Here is a 22,464-nt window from a genome sequence, read left to right as displayed (position 1 = left end):
AAACTCAGGTGCAGTGGGTTTGGTTTGCTGGAAGCCAGAGAGGACAAAAGATGGTGTACAACATAGCAGTTGTTCCCCTCCTGATGCCAGGGTCCCTACCTCCTAGGAATGTAAATACCTCTAGGAGAAGGGAGGAGAGGGAGGAGAATTCCACTTTGACTGGAGGTTGTCTTGAATGAGAGCTTGAAAGCTAAATTATGTACCATTATAGAGAAGTAAAGTCATTACATTTTTGCCCACACATGTATACATAAGTGAATTGGAGGTGAGGAAGTAAAGATAGCAGTGTTTATATTTAACTTTTAAAAAAAGTTTGGTATTAAGAGGAGTAAAAATGAAACATATTGGAGGATGATAAAGGAGAGATTAGGGCTTGTTTAAATGCTAATGGAAATGAGCCAGCAGATGTCTGAGATGCTGAAGATGTTGGGAGTGTGAGTGGGAGGAGGGAAGAAGGGTTGATTGATGGTCCTTGGGAGAAGCAAGATATTAAGGGAATCCAGAGCAGAAAGGAGAGGATTGGCTTTTAATGAGAGGAGGAGAATGGGCTCACACACAGAAGGGTTTATAGATTAACTACAAAGGTGAGGTAAGTTTGTGCCTGATGGTGGAAGAGGCATTGTTGTATAGCGGTTCCATGCATGGATTGTAGATCCATACCTTGGTTTGAATCCCTGGTCTGTCATTTAGTAGTAGTGTGACTAGCTACTTAATCTCTTTCGCCTTGGTCTCCTCATTTGTAAAATGGGAATAACAACAGTACTTATTGTTAGAATAAATGAATTAATTATATAAAATATTTTAAATAGTGCCTGGCATGTGGTAAGCATATAAAGTTAGCTTTTATTATTATGGCTTACTGTTTCTTTTTTCTTTTCAGTGAGGTGTAACTTAAAGTTGTCAGTTGAAAAAGGGATGGGGAGCCTTGGTATCTTTTAGGAATGAGAAAAGATGTGAAGCAGTTGTTTTTTATAAGGGATAATTAATGGTATGTGGTAGGCTTGCCTTTGAGATTGGTGATTGTGATTTGTAGTGTCGGTTGTCTTGTGCTGTGAGATTTTCTCTAGGAGGCCTCAGCTGCATATCTGTAGGCACAAAGAAGTCAGATTGTTAGTAGGTTCATTGAGGTCGGGGTGTTTCTCAGGTGAATGTGACAGAGTAGTGAGGGAGGATGTTAAGGGCATTTATAGGGGACTGGTTATGATGATAAGCTGTGGACTCTGACATTGGATAAGAAGGAAAGTGAAGCCTGAAAAAGCTGATGGAAACAGGATTGGACTTCTGAGATGGCAGTAAGGAGGAGAGAAGCTCTAATGGGATGAATTTTCTTGCATATCATTTTATCAGTTTATTATGTTTTTTGTTTGCGGTTTATCATTCCCTGATAGAACATAAACATTATGAGGGGAGGTATTTTTTTTATTGTTGTTGTTTTTCTTTTCACTAATGTATTCCATGTGTCTAGAACAATACCTGGTACATATTAGATACCCATTAAATATCTGGTAAATAAACTAAATGAAGTAAAATAATCCAGGGGAGATGATGGTGGAGGTGGTGAGAAGTGCTCAGATTCTAGATATATTTTGAAGGTTGATCTGACAGGATTGCTGGTGGATTGGATAATGGGGTATGAGATAAGAGTCAGGGATAACCCTTTAAGTTTTGGCCTGAGCCACTAAAAAAATCATGTTTAAAAAAAAAGGGTGTTGTTATTGCTGAGATGGGGAAGACTGAGAGGAACAGGTTTTAGAGTTTGAATATGGAGAGAACAGATTTGGATATCAAATCTGAGATGTCTATTACATATAAAGTAGAGACTAAGTCAGGTAGGCAGTTTGATATCCGAGTCTACAGTTAAAGGGGAGGGGCTTGGACTGTACATATAAATTTGTAAGCCATTATTAGCACACTGATAGCTTTTAAAGCCTGAAGACTAGATGAGACCCCGAGGGAGTGAATGCAGATTGAAAAATGATCGGTTGCTTCTTATGTTGCTGAGAGCTTAAGTAAGGTGAGAACTGAGTTGACTATTGGATTAAACAATGTGGAGTTTATTGGTGACTTTGAGTAGTTTTGTTGAAAACAAGATTTTACAAAGTTATCTTTTCATGAAATTTAGGTTAAAGCTTCTGTACAGATGTTAAGACTTCACTTAGATATTTTAGATAGATATTATTATTGATTTTATTGTATTTGAAAATAATACATTAGTTAAAAATAGATTATTTAAAAATTGATTATACAAAGTGACTTCCCCTATGCGGATACTGTGATTCTGGAAAAAAAGGTTGAAAAAGGTTAGTCTTTTCTTGCTGAAATTATAATCATTGTAGTTGTTCGAAGAGTGATTTTGGTTACGATCTTCAGCATGATAGCATATCCTAGCATGGTCTTTATCCTGACATGTAGGATAAGGTCCATAAGAAGGTCGATATGAGGAAGTTCCAACCTCATATTAAAAACTGTATAATCAGGAATTTTAAAGAACTGATTTAATTCACTTCATTATCAATTCTCTACTACCATATCTTTAAGAGATGTAAGTCAATAAGTTTTTAATGTAGTGGTATAGAACTTAGAGTCTTTATGGAAGTTCCCTTTACTGGTACTTTTTCTTTTGCTGTTATATTTGATTGTCAATTTCTAGAATTTTTTTTGTCCTTCAAAGTTCCAAGTCAGTATCGTTTAAAAGTGTAGTTTAGATTGAGAAAACACTTGTGTTTACAGATCATTTTTCCATTTAAAATGTTTTAAGAAGGTTACATTGAGAATTGCTAATCATAGGGCTTTAATATGGAACATTTTCTTTAATGAAAATTATTACTTATGTTCATGTTGTTTAGGAAGATTCTTACCTCTGAAGACAATGTTAGGACCAAGATACGACAGTCAAGTTGCTGAAGAAAATCGGTTCCATCCCAGTATGCTCTCAAATTATCTGAAGAGTCTAAAGGTAAGAGGCAAAACTTTTTTTGCTGCTGATTTAATATACTTTGCCTTTCTTTGGTTTTTAAGCTGGCTTTTTAAAAAAACTTTTATTTTGAAATATTATAGACTCGGGAAGTTGCAGAAATTAAACATAGAGTTAGTTCTATAAACCCTTCTCCCAGCTTCTTTATATAATTGTAGTATAGTATCAAAAATAGGAGATTGACTTGGTACAGTACTGTTACCTATTATAGATTGTAGACCTTAGTTAGGTTTTTTTTTTTTTTTTTTTTTTTTTTGAGACAGAGTCTCACTCTTTTGCCCGGGCTAGAGTGAGTGCCGTGGCGTCAGCCTAGCTCACAGCAACCTCAAACTCCTGGGCTCAAGCAATCCTCCTGCCTCAGCCTCCTGAGTAGCTGGGACTACAGGCATGCACCACCATGCCCGGCTAATTTTTTTTTTCTATATGTTTTTAGTTGACCGATTAATTTCTTTCTATTTTTAGTAGAGACGGGGTCTTGCTCTTGCTCAGGCTGGTTTCGAACTGCTGAGCTCAAACAATCCGCCCGCCTCGGCCTCCCAGAGTGCTAGGATTACAGGCGTGAGCCACCGCGCCCGGCCTCTTAGTTAGTTTTTATATGCATTCATTTGTGTATGTGTATATATACATCTGTACAGTTAGGTCCCATGCGTAAATTCATTGTGATGGTTGCAGAACTGTTCCATCTCCCTCCTGCTACTTACCCTTAGAGTCAGACCCTCTCACCACCCCTCTACCCTGGCAGCTGCTGATCTTTTCTCCATCTGTAGTTTTGTCACTTTGAGAATGTTATATAAATGGAATAGAATAGTATGGGATCTTTTGGGATCGGCTTTTTTCACTAAGCATACGTAATTCCCTTGAGATATGTCCAAATTGTTGCATGTACCAACAAAAAGTTCATTCTTTTTTGTGGTTGAATACTATTAAATTGTATGGATGTACCAAAGTTTAACTGCTATTCTGTTGAGGGACATTTGGGTTGTTTCCAGTTGTGGGGTATTATAAATAAAGCTGCTGTGAACATTCTTGTTTAGGTTTTGTGTAAACATAAATTTTTACTTTTCTGAAATAAATGCCCGAGAGTATGATTACTGAGTCATATGATAAATACTTGCTTAGTTTTACAAGAAACTGCCAGACTATTTCCAGAGTGGCTGTACTATTTTTTATGCCCACCAGGTAGAAACTTGGTGTTTTTTTACATTATGGTGACATATGCCAGTTGTATTAGTTTCCTAGGGCTACCATGACAAACTACCACAAACTGAGTGGCTCAAAACAGCAGGAGTTTATTTATTCTCTCTCAGTTCGGGAAGCTAGAAATTTGAAATCAAAGTGTTGGCAAGGTTGGTTTCTTCTGGAGGCTTGGAAGGAGAATCTTTTTCATGCTTTTCTCCTTGCTTCTGGTGGTTGCCTGCAATCCTTGTTCTGTGGCTTGCAGCTCCATCATTCCAGTGTCTGTTTCTGTGGTCACTTGATAGTCTTCCTGTGTGTCTCTGTGTTCAGGTTTTCCTCGTAGAAGGACACTGTAATTCAACCTTTTACAGGACATAATTCAACCCACAATGCCAGTCTTTGTTACTGTTTTATTTATACTCTTGGTAGTCTATTATTGTATACTATACATTGAATGAATGTTGGTGCCCATTATGTGCAAGGCTCATATCATGGGATAGAAAAGTAGCCACTTAGATTTTAAAAACCTGTTATTCGGCCGGGCGCGGTGGCTCACGCCTGTAATCCTAGCACTCTGGGAGGCTGAGGCGGGTGGATTGTTTGAGGTCAGGAGTTTGAGACCAGCCTGAGCAAGAGCGAGACCCCGTCTCTACTAAAAAAATAGAAAGAAATTATCTGGACAACTAAAAGTATACGTATATGTATAGAAAAAATTAGGCGGGCATGGTGGCGCATGCCTGTAGTCCCAGCTACTTGGGAGGCTGAGGCAGGAGGATTGCTTGAGCCCAGGAGTTTGAGGTTGCTGTGAGCTAGGCTGACACCACGGCACTCTAGCCAGGGCAACAGAGTCAGACTCTGTCTCAAAAAAAAACCTGTTATTAATCTCTTTTCTCCATGTAGCTTTGAGTCATTTGTATCTTTTATTTTAGCTTACTTATAAACTTTTAATTTTTATTATCAATAATCATATTGAAAATCATAGCCAACATTTATAGACTATTAAATATTTCTTAGGCAGTTGCTAAGAGGTTGGGGTTTAGAAGCCACATAGCTTAGGTTTGAATCCCAGTTTGCTACTTACAGCTTGGCAGGCAAATTACATAATATCTTCCTGTTTCAGTTCCCTTATCTTTTTCTTTTTTTTTTGAGACAGGATCTTACTCTCTTGTCCTGGATAGAGTGCAGTGGCATCATCATTGCTCACCGTAACCTAAAACTCCTGGGCTCCAGTGATCCTCCTGCCTCAGCCTCCCTAGTAGCTGGGACTACAGGCGTGTGCCACCACGCCCAGCTAATTTTTCTATTTTTTTTTAGAGACGAGGGTCTTGCTCTTGCTTAGGCTGGTCTTAAACTCCTGGCCTCGAGTGATCCTCCTGCCTCGACCTCCCAAAGTGCTAGGATTGTAGGCGTGAGCCACTGCGCCTGCGTTTCCTAGAGTATCTTGCAAGGCTGCATGTGATTCTAGTTTTTAAAGACTTTTTGTACCACATGGCCCCTGAACACAAACCATTTACTTCAGTTAATGTTCAACAGAATAAATAATAATTTTTGTTGCAATCTGGGAAGAAAAACTGGCTGTGACAGACTTATTGAGAGATGGGATTAAATCTCCAGTAAGATGTATAAATATGGCTAATTTATACTGTTCTTTATTGGTTATTCAAGGGACTTATAGGGGAATTTTGACTGTAGAGACTTTTTTACCCTATTTACTCATTTGAGAATTTAACTGCCTAAGATATGTTTCTGCTTTAATGATATTTCTCTTTTAATTTAAAAAATAGAGAATACATTGACTTGTTTCAAAATCCCAAAGTTTAAAAAGTTGGGATCGTGAGACCTCCCTCTAACTTTTGCCCTTTACCTAGTTCCTTATCACATTCCCCATAGATTACACTGTTTCTAGATTTTTTAATGCATCCTTTCAGAGTTTCTTTATGTGTATGTAAGTAACAAAAAATACAGGATATTATTTTCTCCCCTTTGCACCCAAGTTAGCACATTATATGTGCTGGTCTGAACTTTACTTTTTTTACTTAACATATGAAGATCTTGAATGTACTATTAATACATAAAGAACTTTTCGTTCTTTTTTTTACAGCTTCATAGTATTCCATTAATATATGTACAGGTCGAGTATCCCTAATCCAAAAACTGAAATGCTCCAAAATCTGAATCTTTTTGAGCACCAACATGATGCTCAAAGGAAGTGCTTACCGGAGCATTTCAGATTTTGGATTTTCAGATTAGTGATGCTTAAGTGGTACGTTTAATGAAAATGTTCAAAATCTGAAATTTGGAACACTTTTGGTCCTATACTTTTCAAGTAAGGGATGCTCAACCTGTACCATAATTTATTTAATTAGTCCCTTACTGATCTACCTGGATGGTTCCTTCATGGAGTATATTTTATGTTGGCATTTTGTAAGATTTACTGACATAGGGTCATTTTTACTATTTTTGTGTGTCTTCATTACATTTTCGCCCATGCATTGCTTCTGCTTCACTGCAATCTTCCCAGTCTTCTCAGCTTTTATGTAGATGAGAGATAGGTCTACCACTTTAAGGTGAGCTCTTTTCTTATAGGAAATGCTTTTTTCGTTGGCATTTTCTAAAATCTGTAGCTCCTGGGTCTGATTTTCCTATCTTCCTTTCCACATAGGTTCTGCAGTGCTCTTAATTTTTTTAGGCAGAACTTAGACATTTTTTATGATTGTGTGGATTTTATATTCCTCTTAGTTTCACTGAAAATGAGGTTTGGGTTTTTTTGAAAAAATTATTTACCTTGCTTTTATGTTATATATTATAATATGATATCCAAGAAGAGAAGAGGGAAATTGCTGTCCCATATTGCTATCTTTTTACTAAAGAGTCTCTATTTTTAACCTTGCTTATTTTGAAAAAATACAACTTTAGGCTTCAGTGTATTTTTAGAAAATAGATAGAAGGTTTATTCATCAAATAGGAAGAGGGAGATATATCTGTAGATATATGTATGGCATAATAGCTTGTCTCATCTTTTAAGCCTGGGTTATGGTGTGGTGTAGTAAGTAGTTACTAACAGTGATTGGTAGTGGCTATTGGGAATGCTGGTATGATGTGTGCCTAGAACTTGAGTGGTGGTGTGTTTCAGATAGATGCTATTCCTGCTCTAGCCTCCAGTCTAATAAATCATAGGTGCAGAGGTAGATGCAGCAAACAGGCAGGCCGGGTGTGGTAGCTCACACCTGTAATCCCAGCACTTTGGAAGGCCAAGGTGGGAGGATCACTTGAGGCCAGTTGTTCAAGACCAGCCTGGGCAACATAGCAAGACAAAATCTCTATAAAAAAATTAAAAAATTAGCTAGGCATGGTGGCACATGCCTGTAGTACTAGCTACTCAGGAGACTGGGGCTGAGGTGGGAGGATTGCTTGAGCCTAGTAGTTCAAGGCTGCAGTGAGTTATGATTGCATCATTGCACTCCAGCCTGGGCCACTTGGCAAGACTCTGTCTCTTAAAAAAAAGAAAACACAGGCAATGTTTTCTTTATTGGGTAGTCTTTTGTGATGTTGGGAGTGGAATCTGCTTGCTTATTAGTTCCTTCATTAGTTTGGGGGTTCATTTATTTCATCGAGTGCCTGCTAAGTTCTAATGTCTTGAATAAGATTTGGATAAGCGGTACTTTTATTGTCAATTGTTCAGTGGTATAGTGAATACAAAATCTCCCTCAGTGTAGATGGATGAACTGTATAGTATTGCCATTTAGCCAACTCATTTTGGAACAAATTAATTTGCTAGTAAATCTGTCCTTTTTTATTTTAATTTTTTTAAGGTTAAAATGGGCTTGCTGGTGGACTTGACCAATACTTCAAGGTTCTATGACAGAAATGACATAGAAAAAGAAGGAATCAAATATATAAAACTTCAGTGTAAAGGGTAAGTTATATATTAAGACTCTTTAATATTGAAACCTTTCATTGAAATTTGTAATCTCTTCTTTTTTCAAAAAATTTTTTCCATATTACTAGACATGGTGAGTGCCCTACAACTGAGAATACTGAAGCATTTATTCGTCTGTGTGAGCGATTTAACGAAAGAAATCCACCAGAACTTATAGGTATGTTTGGCTTTACTACTGTTGAATATTTTATGTGGTTTTTATAAAGAAAATATTAAATATTTTAAATATTAAAATGAAGGCTTGAGGAATTGGAGAGACATTACTTATTTTCACATTAATTTCAAATTTTTAATGTCATTCCAAGCAAAATCCTGATGAGACTTTGGCTGAGTTACTGTGAAGTTAATATGTAAAATCCACTGCCTCCAATATTTATTGCGCACAGAAAAAAATAGTTTGGCTAATCAAACAGGCAAGATTCTAAGCAAGAAAAATTTGAAAAACAAAAGTGGTAAGGAGATTTTTTTTTTTTTAACCAATCATTAAAACATATGGTAAAGCAATGGAAACTGCAATAGTAGTTCTCCTGGTGGTGAAGACGTTTTCAAATTAGAGGGGAAAGGTGTGATTATTCAACAAATGGTGTTCAGACAATTAGCCAACCATATAATCAATACATTCTAGATGGATTAAATATTTTAAAAGAACCTGTAAGAATATAGGAGAAAATAGTATTTATTTAATAATGTAAAAGCAATAAAAAGATAAGTCTAGTGGGAATCACCTGAGGGTACTTGTTAGAAATGTTTTAGGGACCCATCCTGGCCCTATATAACAGGAATCTAGGTGTATATATTTTTATATATGTATATATAAAATATATATTTATACTCATATATATATATATATATATATATATTTTTTTTAAGAGATGGGGTCTTGCTATGTTGCCCAGGCTGGAGTGCAGCAGCTATTCACAGACATGCTCACAGTGAACTATAGTCTTGAACTCTTGGCCTCAAGTGATCCTCCCACTTTGGCTTCCCAAGTAGCTAGGACTGCAATAAGCATGCGCCACATCTCCTGACTAGGAATCTAGATTTTTAAAAATAATGGTCTCAGGTGATTTTTATGCACACTTAAATTTGAGAACTACTGTCAAAGTTTAATGGTGGCTATTAATGATAATGGTAATACTGCTATTGACAAATGCTTATTATTTGCCCAACGAAAGTGGGAAACGATCAATGAGTAAAGGTAAATCCTCATAACAGCGCTATGTGGTGGTATCTCTATTTTACAGGTAAGGAAACTGAGTCTTAGAGAAATTAAGTAATTTGCCCGTGGTTATTCATCTAACAAGTGGTTGAACCAGGTTTTTAAAGTCCAACTCTCTAATTAATTGCTATGCTGGTTTCTCGATTGACCACATAAAAGTGAAAAATTTCTGTATTATGAAACACAACAGAAGGCAAAAAGATATTTGACAAATTGGGAAAAATATTTGAAGCATATGTGGCAGGTAAAAAGTTAATACGCTTATTTATAAAAATATCTTATAAACCAACAAGCAAAAGAAGCATTCTTCAGTAGAAAAATATGGTAAACAATTAAAGAGCAATTTATAAAATATGAAATACAAGAAACCAAGGAAGAAGAAAAAATTTTATTCTCATTTGATAAAGAGATAACACATTAAAATACATGTTGTTATGCCCCCCCCATACCAAATTGGCAAAGATGTAAAAAATTATAACCTTTTTTAGTGTCAAGCATTGTATAAAATGGATGTACTCATACATTGTTAGTGTTAATTGGTATAGCCTCTCTGGAGGAACAACTTGGTGCTATTTCTTAAGATCCTTAAAAGTTTTCATGCCCTTTGACTCATCAAGACCACATCTAAGAACTTATTTTAAGGAAGTAGTAGTCAGAGATGGACATAAAGATTTATGTGAAAGGAATTTCATCACAGCTTCTTTGGTTAAAAACCAAACCAAATTCTGAAATCAGCATATATATTTGAAAAAAGCAGATCATTTATATTGCATAATATGCAACTATTATTTAACAGAATCATAGTATGGGGGTATATATGAAATATAGTATTAAATGATGTGTATGTGTATATATTTACACATTCACATGACTATGTATATATAGTCATGTTTATATATATTTAGATGTACGACTAGTTATATACCTTAGAATAGTATTGAGGCCTCAATATGAGGAATTAAAAACAACTCACAAAACTGTTTTCTCATTTGATAAGGCATTGTAGGGACAAATGCTGAATCGACTTAATGAATTCAAAGGAGTGCAGTCAAGCAGTCTTAACATCTGGAATGTCAAGATTTCAGAAAGACTTATACTTCAGGTTTAGGAAATGAGTCCACCCTTGTTATAAATTACAGTTGTATTCTTGGAAGAATTGATAGGAAAAATTTCCAAATTGAGGGTTTTACAAGTTATAAAAATTATAGAACCTGCTATTATGTAAGATCTGTTTTATATTACTGACAGTGATTCTGTTCATGTGGATTGAAGTAGAAACATTTGCTTTGGACCTGCCAAGTTTTGGGGCACAGGGGGAATTGTCATTTATTGTAGTAATACTGTGAAGACAATAACAGAAGCTGGTCTTAGAACTGGTTGCTGGTAATACCGTTTTACACAGAGGGCACTAAAGAATCAGATTTAAGTAGTCTTAAGATCTGAAAATATTGGCTTGCTTTTATTTATAATTTTTTAATTGTTTATAGTTTCAGAGAAGGATTTTTCATCAGCTTTGCACACATTCTTGTTGAAGCATACTTGTGACCAATAGTAAACATTTGTGATGTGGTATAGGGGCCAAGAGAAAACTTCCCCTTTGCCCTCTAAAGGTTCACTGAAAATCAACTGACAAAAGGCAGATTAATAGGAGAAAAGATATTCAAATTTATTAGCGTGCACAGGGGAGAATCACTGAGTCATTTCCCTACCATGCAATGGGATATGGATGCTTATATATCCTTAGAGGAAGGAGATGGGGAAGTGTGGATGGTTTTAGGGGGTTATTAGTAAGTGATGTTTAGGGAGATTCAGTGGGCTTGAAGAACATGCAGTGGCCTGGGACAATGTCTGTTGGGCCCACAGAACAGACTGAATGGTTTGTGACAAAAGTCTGTCCAGGTGTGTTGACAGACTTCAGTCTTTCTTTCTGTGATATGAGTTCAGTTAAAGAAAACTCAGAGAAGGAACCAGAGGTAATTGGTTTTTTTGGTGGGTCCAGACTCTGGGCAGATAAGGAAACTTCAGAAACAAATTGATTCCGTGCTTTGGGAGAGACAGATGATTGAGAGACAGAAGGCAGGGGAAGGTCAGACCTTGGCGTTTCTTCTTTAGTTCAGCATGTCAAAGTGCCATATTTTGGGGTATTGATTTCTGAGCCTCAACGGTGGCAAAAGTTAGATTTATTTTTAAAGCTATCCTGCTTTCTTTTTTTTTTTTTTTAAATTATCTTTAAATTAGCTGATGTAATTGTTAACTGAATCAACTGTTGATTGTAAATCAGTTATCAATTGATATTAATAATTGGTGTGGGTTAATGCTGTAAGCTAGTGGAAATTTAAAGTTCTTGAACACACAGAAGCCTGAAACCTTTTCCAGTCTTTAGGAAGAACTGCTTCACAGTCCCTTATTGGAAACCCTTGGGACCAGATATTTCCAATTTTTACTACACGCTAGTCCCCTTGGGGTAGTACCCCCTAATTCTTTTAATTATGGAAATTTACAGACATACCCAAAATAGTGAGAATAGTAAAATGAAACCCATTTATCCATCATCCACTTCATTAATTATCATTTTGTTGCTTTTTTTTCATCTTTCGCCTGTCCCCTTAACAATTTTTTTTTTTTTGGGTATGGTCAGCCCTTTGAATCCAGATCAAAAACATTAGAAAGAAAACTCTAACAAAAATAACAATACAGTAAAAAAATACAAATAAAAAACCAATACATATGAAAACTGTCCATCAGTGTAGAAAAAAAGTAAAACCAATATAGTATAACAACTATTTACAACATAGTATTTACATTGTATGATGTATTATAAGTAACCTGGAGATGATTTAAAGTATATGGGAGGATGTGTGTAGGTTATATGCAGATACTACACCATTTTATGCAAGGCACCTGAGCATCTGAGGATTTTGGTACTTAAGGGGGCTCCTGGAACCAATACTATGAGGAATTCTGAGGAACAGCTGCATTAATTTTTGCTTTTATTATTATTTAAAAAAAAAAAAAATTAAGGCCGGGCGCGGTGGCTCACGCCTGTAATCCTAGCTCTCTGGGAGGCCGAGGTGGGCGGATTGTTTGAGCTCAGGAGTTCGAAACCAGCCTGAGCAAGAGCGAGACCCCATCTCTACTAAAATTAGAAAGAAATTAATTGGACAACTAAAAATATATAGAAAAAATTAGCCGGGCATGGTGGCGCATGCCTATAGTCTCAGCTACTCGGGAGGCTGAGGCAGGAGGATTGCTTGAGCCCAGGAGTTTGAGGTTGCTGTGAGGTAGGGTGACGCCACGGCACTCTAGCCCGGGCAACACAGTGAGACTCTGTCTCAAAAAAAAAAAAAAAAATTAAGCGACAAGGTCTTGCCATGTTGCCCAGGGTGGACTTGAACTCTTGGGCTCGAGCAATCCTCCCACCTCAGCCTCCTGAGTAGCTGGGGCTATCGGCATGACCCACTCGTCCTAGCTCTTATTATTATTTTTAATTGACACATAAGAATTGTACATACTTATGGGGTACAGTGTGATATTTCCATACATGTATACAACGTGTAATGATCAAATAAGTGTAATTAGCATTTCCATTACCTCAAACTGTATTTTAGAGCAAATCACAGATACGTCATTTTACTAAAAATGTTTCAGTATGCATCTCTCATAAGACCTTTGATTGTTATTTAATCATCATGCAATAATTATACTAAAAGAATAGTTACAAATTCCTTAATGTCATCTAATTTTTAAATTTCTCAATTATCTAAAAAGTGTCTTTTTAAAGTTTGTTTTTCAAACCAGGATCCAACAATATCCACAGATTGCATTTTGTTGTTATGTGTCTTAAATCTGTCTGATTTTCTTTTTTTTTAATGCCATCAATTTGTTGGAGAAACCAGGTCATTTTTCTGTAAAGTGTTCTACATTCTGGATTTATCTGATTGCTTCCTCATGGTATCAGTTAACTTGTTCCCTTATCTCCTTATGTCTTGTAAATTGGTAGTTAAATCTAGAGACATAATTAGATTCACTTTTAGGAGTTTTAGGTAAGAATACTTCCTATTTGGTATTGTGTACTTTCTTTCACACCACATCAAGTGATTGTCTCACTTTTAATGGTACTAAGATGAATAAGTTGGGTTCAAGTGGTGGCAGCTTGTTTTCTCTGTTAAAAAGTTCTCCATTTTATCCTTTACTTAATGATTTTAGTGTCCATTGATGATTGTTGCCTAGGTCCAGTATTTCATTAGGGGTTGCAAAAGGTTCACGTTGTTTAATTTCTTCATATATTAGCTAGAATAACTAGAATTATTCTTTAGCAAAGAACTATTCCTTCTCAGCAATTTGGTTATCCTGAAACATAGTTTGTATTGGAAAAGCAGGTTAAATATTTGATTTTTTTGGTTCTTTCTTGTTATTTCTCAGTTTTCAGAATAATGAGTTGGTGTCTTAGTAATCTCTGGTTGTGACTGATTAATTTTTGGGGGATATCTATGAACTCATAACTTTTTATATGGTTGATGTATTTGCATCAGTTGCAGCAAATATTTATTCTGATGTCTAGATTGCTCCTTCCTAGGCCATTGGGAGCCCCTTTAAGTTGCTTTTGATATCTTTTTGATGTCACCCCAGTAGTCTTTGATGGTTCTATTGTTTTCTGGCAAAAGATGTTTTCCAGACTTAGAATCAGTTATTTCTCCGAGGAGCCTGGTTCCATTTAGTGGAAAAGAATATTTAGAGATAATCTGGGTGTTAGAAAACATCCCATAATTAAACACATTAACATTTCTGCAATTAAGCATATGAATATTAATTCACATTGAGTAGGAAAAGTAGACTATAAATAACATCACATCAGTTCAGGTCAGGTTTTGTTCTTAAATGATTTACCAAGAAACTTTATTTTTTTCAAAGCTTTTTTGAAATTATAATTACAAATAAGAGATTATGGAGCTGGCGTGCGTTTGTTTGCATGTATAGAAATAAACTGTTATGAGAGTAAGAATTTGTGGACTAGAGAAATTTAAACATCAGTTTTGTGTTAAGAGAGACACAGCTGATTTCTTGGCAAGTGGTGGGCTATGTGTAACAGATACATGGCTTAGCTAATGCTTCTAATTATTTTAGGTGTTTCTAGTTATATTAATACATACATGTGACAGATTTGTGACTATGTATTTTTGTGAGTAGCACATATTTATTTTGGTAAAAAGCATTTCTTTCCATTAAGTAAAAATGTTTAAGATACTTGGCTTATAATAGATTCTTAGTAATTGTTAGTTTCCTTTTGTGTTCTTATCATTTTTGTTGCTCATTTAGGTATATCACTTATTGTCTCATCCTCAGCACTATTGACATTCTAGACTGGATAATTCTTTGAGGGGTTATCCTTGCATTGTAGGGTATTTAACAGCATCCTTAGCCTCTACTCATTAAATACTAGTGGTGCCCCACAAATTTTGACAGTTAAAATTGTCTCCAGACATTGCCAAATGTCCTGTGGGGGACAAAATTGCCCCCAGTCAAGAACCACTGATTTAGACTGACCAGATGACCAGATAATTGTAAAAATTTATCTGGCTAATGAGATAGAAAGGAAATGGTGTAGGTTGAGACTAGGCTTTATTTAAAAAGATTTGCCAACAACCCTTTATAAACTACCCCTTCTAATTTATATTATATATTTAGCCATGTATATTTGTATAGCTATAGTTCATCTTTCTCTCCTTTTGTTGGGAAGTTTGTTTCTAATTTGACTGTAAATGCCATAGAAATTTATTTTGCTCTATTAGCTTACCTAGAAAATGAAGATAAATTTGAATAGAAATTGCCTTGAAATAGTTAATAGTGAGCTAATCTTTAGTTACAAACTGTGGTTTACTTGCCACTAGATGGACCCATTCTTGCAATGAAATGAAGAAAACGGAAAAATGCTTTTTGTTTTTTTTTAAACACTGAAGACATATTTAAGCTTGTAGTATGCTTAATGGGTTTTTTTTTTTAACATCAAATACATAATCTTCCAAATTTTTCTTTAGAGAATTTTTGTTTGTTTGTTGAGACAAGGCCTTGCTCTGTTGCCCAGGCGGGAGTGCAGTGGTGTGATCATAGCTCACTGCATTCTTGAACTCCTGGGCTCAAGTGATCCTACTGCCTCAGCTTCCCAAGTAGCTGGGACTACAGATGTGTGCCACCATGCCTGACTAATTTTAAAAATTTTCTATAGAGAGAGGCCTCACTATATTGCCCAGGCTAGTCTTGGATTCCTGGCCTCCAGTAGTTCTCCTGCCTCAGCCTCCCAAAATGATGGATAGAGATTTGTTTTGATGACGGTTTTGTAAGTTTACAACCTTTATTTACTTTAAAAATTCACTGATCTATTAATGTTTTGAAGTATAATTGAACAATAAGACAAACTATATATTTGCATAGTAAACAATATTAAAAGAAGACTAGTTCTTTCTTAAATCATGTATCTTCACATGACATATTACTTCATTGACAATTATTCCTACATTTCCTATTTGTAAAAATATTTTGTTAATCTTGTGAGAGTGAAAATTGGAACAAAAACTGGTTTAGGTGAGAAACATTATCTAAGCTTGAAATATTTGTTGCTTGAATTGGTCTAAAATATGAGGTAGAAAAGAAATTTACATGTTGAGTTAAGAAACATGAATACAAAAATCTGTTTACAGCTCACATTTTTGTGTGACTTTTTTGAAGCACCTTTTCTTACAAAGGAATGGAGATAATAGAATTTCATGGTCACAGCTATTTATTTTTAAGGAATGTCTTTCTGTTCAAGGCTGATCTCTTTATTTTTCATCTCTTTCCTTCAGAAACTTCATTTCAGTTATATTGTTTCTATTATTGTCAACCTTTGTAATTTAACTAGGTTCATGTCCTGAGCCTGTAAACATACCTAAGCATCTTTTGTTAAATAATCCACCCCCCTCCAAAACAGAACAAAAGAAAACCCACACTTTTCTTCCTGTTGAATCTATTTATTTCTATGCACTTCATTGCTGTCTGGAGTCCTCACTCAGCGCTCTTAATGAAATAGTGACTTTCAGTTCTAATAATTATGTGACATTTAAACAGTTAAACACTCATATCTTAAAACTTCCTCTTTTTTTGGGGTACATGACCCTTTATACTTTTTGTTCTCTTAAGCTCATGGCAGTTCATTCTCAGTCTTCTTTTATGGTTCTTTTTTTCTCACTTATTCTTTAAAGGTTGCTTTTCCTCAGATTCCACCCCTAATATTCTTATTTTATGTACTCATTCTTGGTGATCTTATCTACATCACAGAAGCCTTCCATAGTAAGTCTATGCTGATTATCCTTGAATCTACAGCACCTGTCTGACTTCTCATTGAAACTGTTTACCATTATTTCCAAATATTTTAAAGTCCCATAAAAATCTTAAACTTAGCATGTCCAAACCTGAGAGCATCAGCCTAGCTCTCAGCAACCTCAAACTCCTGGGCTCATCCTGAGTAGCTGAGACAACAGACATGCACCACCCTGCCCAACAGACATGCACCACCATGCCCGGCTAATTTTTACTATTTTTAGTAGAGATGGGGGTCTCACTCTTGCTCAGGCTGGTCTCAAACTCCTGAGCTCAAGTGCTTCTCCTGCCTTGGCCCCTCTGGGGTGCTAGGATTACAGGTGTAAGCCACCATGCCTGGCCATTCATTTGAGTTTTGACAGAGGTAGACACTGGTAAAATCACAATCAAGATTCAGAGCATTTATTTTTATTGTACTGTATATCCATCAGTGAATTATTTTCTGTAGCCACTTTCTTGGATTACATTCAATTAGTATCCACCTCCAGAGTTTATATTTCCAATAGTTTATTGGCTTTGTTCTAGTTTCTAGATTTTTAAAAATATGATTTGACTCTTCTTGCAAGTGGGTGCTGTTGATCATAAGAGGAATACTGGAAACATTTATTCAAAGTTCATGGATCGGAGGTGTCTGAGTGTGTATGTGTCCTTTTGAGTTGTATGTTTGATGAAAGTACCTCCTTGTTTAAAATGCTTGGAATCTTTTAAGAGAAATCTGCAGACAGTAGAGAAAGTTCTTAACCAATAAATCAATATCTTATTTTTAAATTTATAGCTATAAATTACATTCTAAGCAATTTAAGCTGACAAGTTATTAAGTTATAAGAGGTGGTATTTCAAGGTTTTTTTAAATGTAGTTATTTTATAAAATGACTGAAATGTTTTGATTGCAGGTTGGAATTTTAAAGTAAAATGTGGCCTCTGAAGTGATCTATTAATTTTAAACAAAAGCTACTCTCTTTTCTAGGTGTTCACTGTACCCATGGTTTCAATCGCACTGGTTTCCTCATATGTGCCTTTTTGGTGGAGAAAATGGATTGGAGGTATTTGTATTCTTGTAATAAAAATTTTATTGATATTTTAGTTGTAGAATTTTATATAGCCAAGTTTTTGGTGAACTCATGATGAATATAATTTATAATGGTTTCATTTTAGATATAATAATCATTAGGCTACTGTAACCTGGTATTTTGTACTAAGTAGTGCTTTGAGTGCTTATGAATCCCATAGACTATATATTTACTTTCCAGATTTTTTTTTTCACATCTTATAGTATTATCAGAGATAGGGTCTTCCAATATTTTGTGTTTGTATTCAGCTTTGGAAGTTACTATTGTTGTTCTTTTCCTTTTTAGTACAGGTTGAGCATCCTTTATCTGAAATGCTTAGGAGCAGAATTGTTTCAGATTTCAGATTTTTTTCCCCTGGATTTTGGGATATACTTACCGGTTTAGCATCCCTAATCTGAAAATCCAAAATCTGAAATGCTCCAGTGAGTATTTCCTTTGTGTGTCATGTTGGTGCTCAAAAAGTTTTGGATTTTGGAGCATTTTGGATTTCACATTTTTGAGTAGTTTTTTTTTTTTAATTTCATTTATTATTTTCTTCCTATTCTCTCCCTAAGGATTTTATATTTTTGGTTTAGGGATACTCAACCTGTAGTATCTTTTTTATAACTGTTGAGTACTAGGAAAAGCTCACAATACTCTTTGAAGAAGTATTTTTGGGAGAGAGTTACTCCACTTAAACCAATCGGTATGTTTTTATTGAGCACCTGTTATTTGACAAGTGTGTTTTTAGATCCTGAGAGATTAGACCCTTGGTTTCCTGATACTCCTAAGAGAATGAGATATTACTAACTGAATTTTCTCATTGACTGATTGAAGGTCATTATTTGTTTATCTGTTTTATTTTTTATACACACCATAGGATACTAGAAGGTCATCATTTATGTTTACAAAGGCTTTCACACAGTTGGTACTTTTTTGAATGTAATCAGCTGAAATACACATCTGATTGTACATTCTCCAGTGTATATCTTCAGAGGTTCGCTATTGCTTGTACTTTCTAGCTCTGGTTATTCAGATGCTCAACGCAGTAATCCCAGGCTCCTATGTCTGACTCAGCCTATACTTAGCTTTTCTCTGATGATCTGTACTCCTAAGTGCCTGAGTCTGTTGGAAGTTCTTGTAAAACCAACATGCTTTTACTTTTGTTCACATTGCTATTCACATTTCCCTAAATGCTGTTTTCCCTTACATTCAAAAGTCAACCTTCAAGACTTTAAATTCTTCAGATGCTACCCAGGTCTTTGTTATACACTCATAGCAATTTACTTTTAGAGTTTAGGAATTTTCAGTGTACCTTATATTAAAACTGTTCCAGAATGAATTTGTCCCTTAATAGATTGAATGCCTTGAGGGTGAGGACTGTGACTTGTCCATTTTATAAACCTCTAGCATACTTTATGGTGCCTTGAATATAAGAAGTGAGTTTTGGTAAGTCTGCATAAATGTAGAATAGTGAGGACATTGCATGGTGTTTGTTTCCCATAGTATTGAAGCAGCAGTTGCTACTTTTGCCCAAGCCAGACCACCAGGAATCTATAAGGGTGATTATTTGAAGGAACTTTTTCGTCGCTATGGTGATATAGAGGAAGCACCACCTCCACCTCTATTACCAGATTGGTGTTTTGAGGATGATGAAGATGAAGATGAGGATGAGGATGGAAAAAAGGAATCAGAACCCGGGTCAAGTGCTTCCTTTGGCAAAAGGAGAAAAGAAAGGTTAAAACTGGTAATGTTTAAAAATATTATAATAGTCTATACTTCTTCTTCTGCAAGCTTATTGGGATTTGTGAAAATGGAATGTTGGCCTTGTGTCTTTAGCTGGGTTTGTAAGGTTGTTTCATTCTGGCTATTTCTAAAGATTATTGATAGCCATGAGTCCGTCTTTTCAAAGAGAAAAATTGCAGTTATGTAAATTCATCCTGTTTTTTGTACCTTAGGGAAACCAAAGAACTATTAGATTGAGAATTTAGTATTATTTCTTTACAAAGTATTGTGAGATTCCAGCTAAATATCTAGTGAGAATTTTTACTAATGCTTTACAAAATTGTCACATAGTTCAGATGATTTTATGTATGAATTCTGCTCCTCCCTCTCACCATGGATGGTGTTTTCATACTTCCCATAAAGTTAAACTGAGAAAACACTCACTTCTTCTCTAGCCAACATTTATTGATCTTATCTAGAAATAAAAGACCTAACTAAGAATATTAGGAGGTCTGTCCTTGGAGGACAGGGAAACTTGAGAGGAAAAGTACTGTTCGTACCTGTACATACATGAGTATGTGGTTTAGGCCAAAGGGGAAAGTTAGGGAAAGTGTGGAGGTAATTAAGAGTTAACAAAGTTAGTAATTAAGGTGCATGGTATATTACGGTTGAACAGTAAACAATACAACTCATTTATTAGTAGACAGTGGTTCACAGGCAAGGAAGAAAATGCCTTTTTTGGTTTATATAAATCATAACAGTTATTTTGGTTTTTTAAAAGAAGTCCCTTGTTTGAAAAACATTGTATTTACACATTTTAAATTCAAGAGTATAAGGCCACTAAAAAGTGTAAATTGCTTTGAAGCATAGAAATAACTTTAAAAGTAGTTTATTCTCTTAGTATAACTTATTATTTCCAGAATTTAGATATCTGAAATTACTGAATCACATACTTAGAAAAATAACAATTATACTCTTAGGAAAGTTGAATAAATAGCATAGCATAAAATATAGATGAGTACCCTCTTATGTCATTTTTATAAGGGAATTCAGCTATACTTTTTAAGAGTAACATTAATCATGAGCCTATGCTTACATGTGTTTGAATTATAATTCATCTTATGAAAGAATTTAAAACGAAGAGTTATTAATTTGGAAAATGGGATCAAGTTTTCAGTTTTTTTTTTTTTTTTTGCCAGTGGAAAGTGTCTTAAAAATGACATCTGCTTTATATTAATATTATCAAGTACCATTAAATTTCTGCAGTTGCAAATGAGCTCCAGCAGCAGCATTACAAGGAAAAATAGCCAAGATGGACATGTTTCTTTAGGGAAAATAAATATGACGTTTAAAAGAAAATTCCAAACTCAGTTTCTTCTGTTTTGTTTTTGTCACTTACTAAAAGGAGTGTTTTAAAAATTCCCCACTTTCATGAAGCTAAGGATATCCTTTTGAAGCTAAAAAAAAAAGAAAAAAAATTCCCACTCTGATTGTGGATTTACCTGTTTCTCCTTGTAGTTCTGTTAATTTTGCTTTTTATATTTTGAGGTGGTATTATTTGATGCATACAAATGTGTATAAAAGATTGTTCTATCTTTACAGTGTCTTTTACTATTGTAAAATATCTGATATTAGTATGGTTGTACAAGATTTTTTTGGATAGTGTTTACATGGAATATTTTTTAGCCTTTTACATTCAACCTTTATTTATCCTTTATTTAATGTGTATATCTTACAAAAGCATCATGTTGCTGTGTTTTATTTATCCAGTCAACAGTTTTTACTTTTATTAGACTATTTAGTCTGTGTACATTTCATGCACTGATAACATTGGATTTAATCTTACTATTTTTTTGTCCCACATGTGGTATGTTTCTTTCTATTGTCCTTTCTTACCTTCTTTGTGGTTGTTTTCATTACTCTATTACTCTACTCATTGCTTGTTAGTTATACATTTCTTTACTATTCTTTAGTAGTTACCCAAGATTTTAATATACATCTTTGACTTGTTAAAGGCTCTTAATACTTTTACCACTTTTTAGATAATGCAAGAATCTTAGAACCTTTGATATCATTTACCTCTTCCTGTCTTTTTTTAGTATTGTGTATTTTAACTCTATGTATATTTTAAACCCTATAAGACATTTTTATACATTAATATTAGTTACACATACATATATACTCTTTCTGTGCTTTTCATTCTTTCACATATTTTTGTGGTTTTGTTTTGGATAGTTTTCCAACTGAAGAGCTCCTTTTAGTATTTCCTTTAATGTGGATCTGCTGTGACACATTCTCTTAGTATTTGTGTGAAAATATCTTTTTGACATAATTTTGAATAGAGTTTCTTCTGAGCATAGAAATCTGGATGCTTGGCAGTTATTTTTTTCCAGCAGTTTGAAGATATCATTCCACAGTACATTTCTGTTGACAAGTCAGCTCTCTTGTTGCTTCTTTGAAGGTACTTTCTTTGTTTTTGATTTTCAACATTTTCATTGTGATGTTTCTATGTGTGGTTTTCTTATATTTATTCTGCATGGTGTTTGCAGGGATTCTTAAATCTGTGGCTAGATTTTTTTTATTAGTCTTAGACAATTTTTAGCCATTATCTTTTCCAATATTGTTTCAGATTCATTCTTTTCTTTCTTCTCCTTCTGGGACTCTACTTAACCCAGTACCAATAGATCTTTCTTTTTACTCTTTTGAACGATCTCTTACGTTCTTTTCTATATTCCATCTTTTTATTTCTTTATTTTTTAGTTTGAATATTTTCTTCTTACCTATCTTTGAGTTTACTAATTTCCTTGTTAACTTTGTCTGAGCTGCCTTTTTTTTTGAGACAGAACAAGACTCTGTCATCATAGAGTGCAGTGGTGTCATCATAGCTCACTGCAATCTGGAATTCCTAGACTCAAGCTATCCTCCTGCCTCAGCCTCCTCAGTAGCCGGGAGTATAGGCACGTGCCATGACGCCCAGCTCATTTTTCTGTTTTTAGTAGAGATGGGCTCTTGCTCTTGCTCAGGCTGG

At 34.9% G+C, this 22,464-nt stretch overlaps 1 protein-coding gene across 3 annotated transcripts in view; it reads left to right on the top strand.

The window, feature by feature from the left end:
* Nucleotides 1-22,464, top strand: part of RNGTT (RNA guanylyltransferase and 5'-phosphatase) — a 271,692-nt gene that overhangs the window by 9,439 nt on the left and 239,789 nt on the right. For 2 of the 3 annotated variants that reach the window (XM_012638248.1, XM_012638247.1), the window contains exons 2-6: nt 2,847-2,956; nt 7,963-8,066; nt 8,159-8,247; nt 17,630-17,705; nt 19,218-19,458. In XM_012638248.1, coding sequence (XP_012493702.1) covers nt 2,847-2,956; nt 7,963-8,066; nt 8,159-8,247; nt 17,630-17,705; nt 19,218-19,458 — 620 coding nt within the window. The remainder of the gene's footprint in view (nt 1-2,846; nt 2,957-7,962; nt 8,067-8,158; nt 8,248-17,629; nt 17,706-19,217; nt 19,459-22,464) is intronic. The other variant, XM_012638249.1, reaches the window with a different exon arrangement.

Source organism: Propithecus coquereli, unplaced genomic scaffold, assembly GCF_000956105.1.
Source record: "Propithecus coquereli isolate 6110/MARCELLA unplaced genomic scaffold, Pcoq_1.0 Scaffold127, whole genome shotgun sequence".
NCBI classification, from domain to species: Eukaryota; Metazoa; Chordata; class Mammalia; order Primates; family Indriidae; genus Propithecus; species Propithecus coquereli.
The sequence above is the reverse complement of the archived record's forward strand: the minus strand, read 5'-3'. Positions and strand labels throughout refer to the sequence as shown.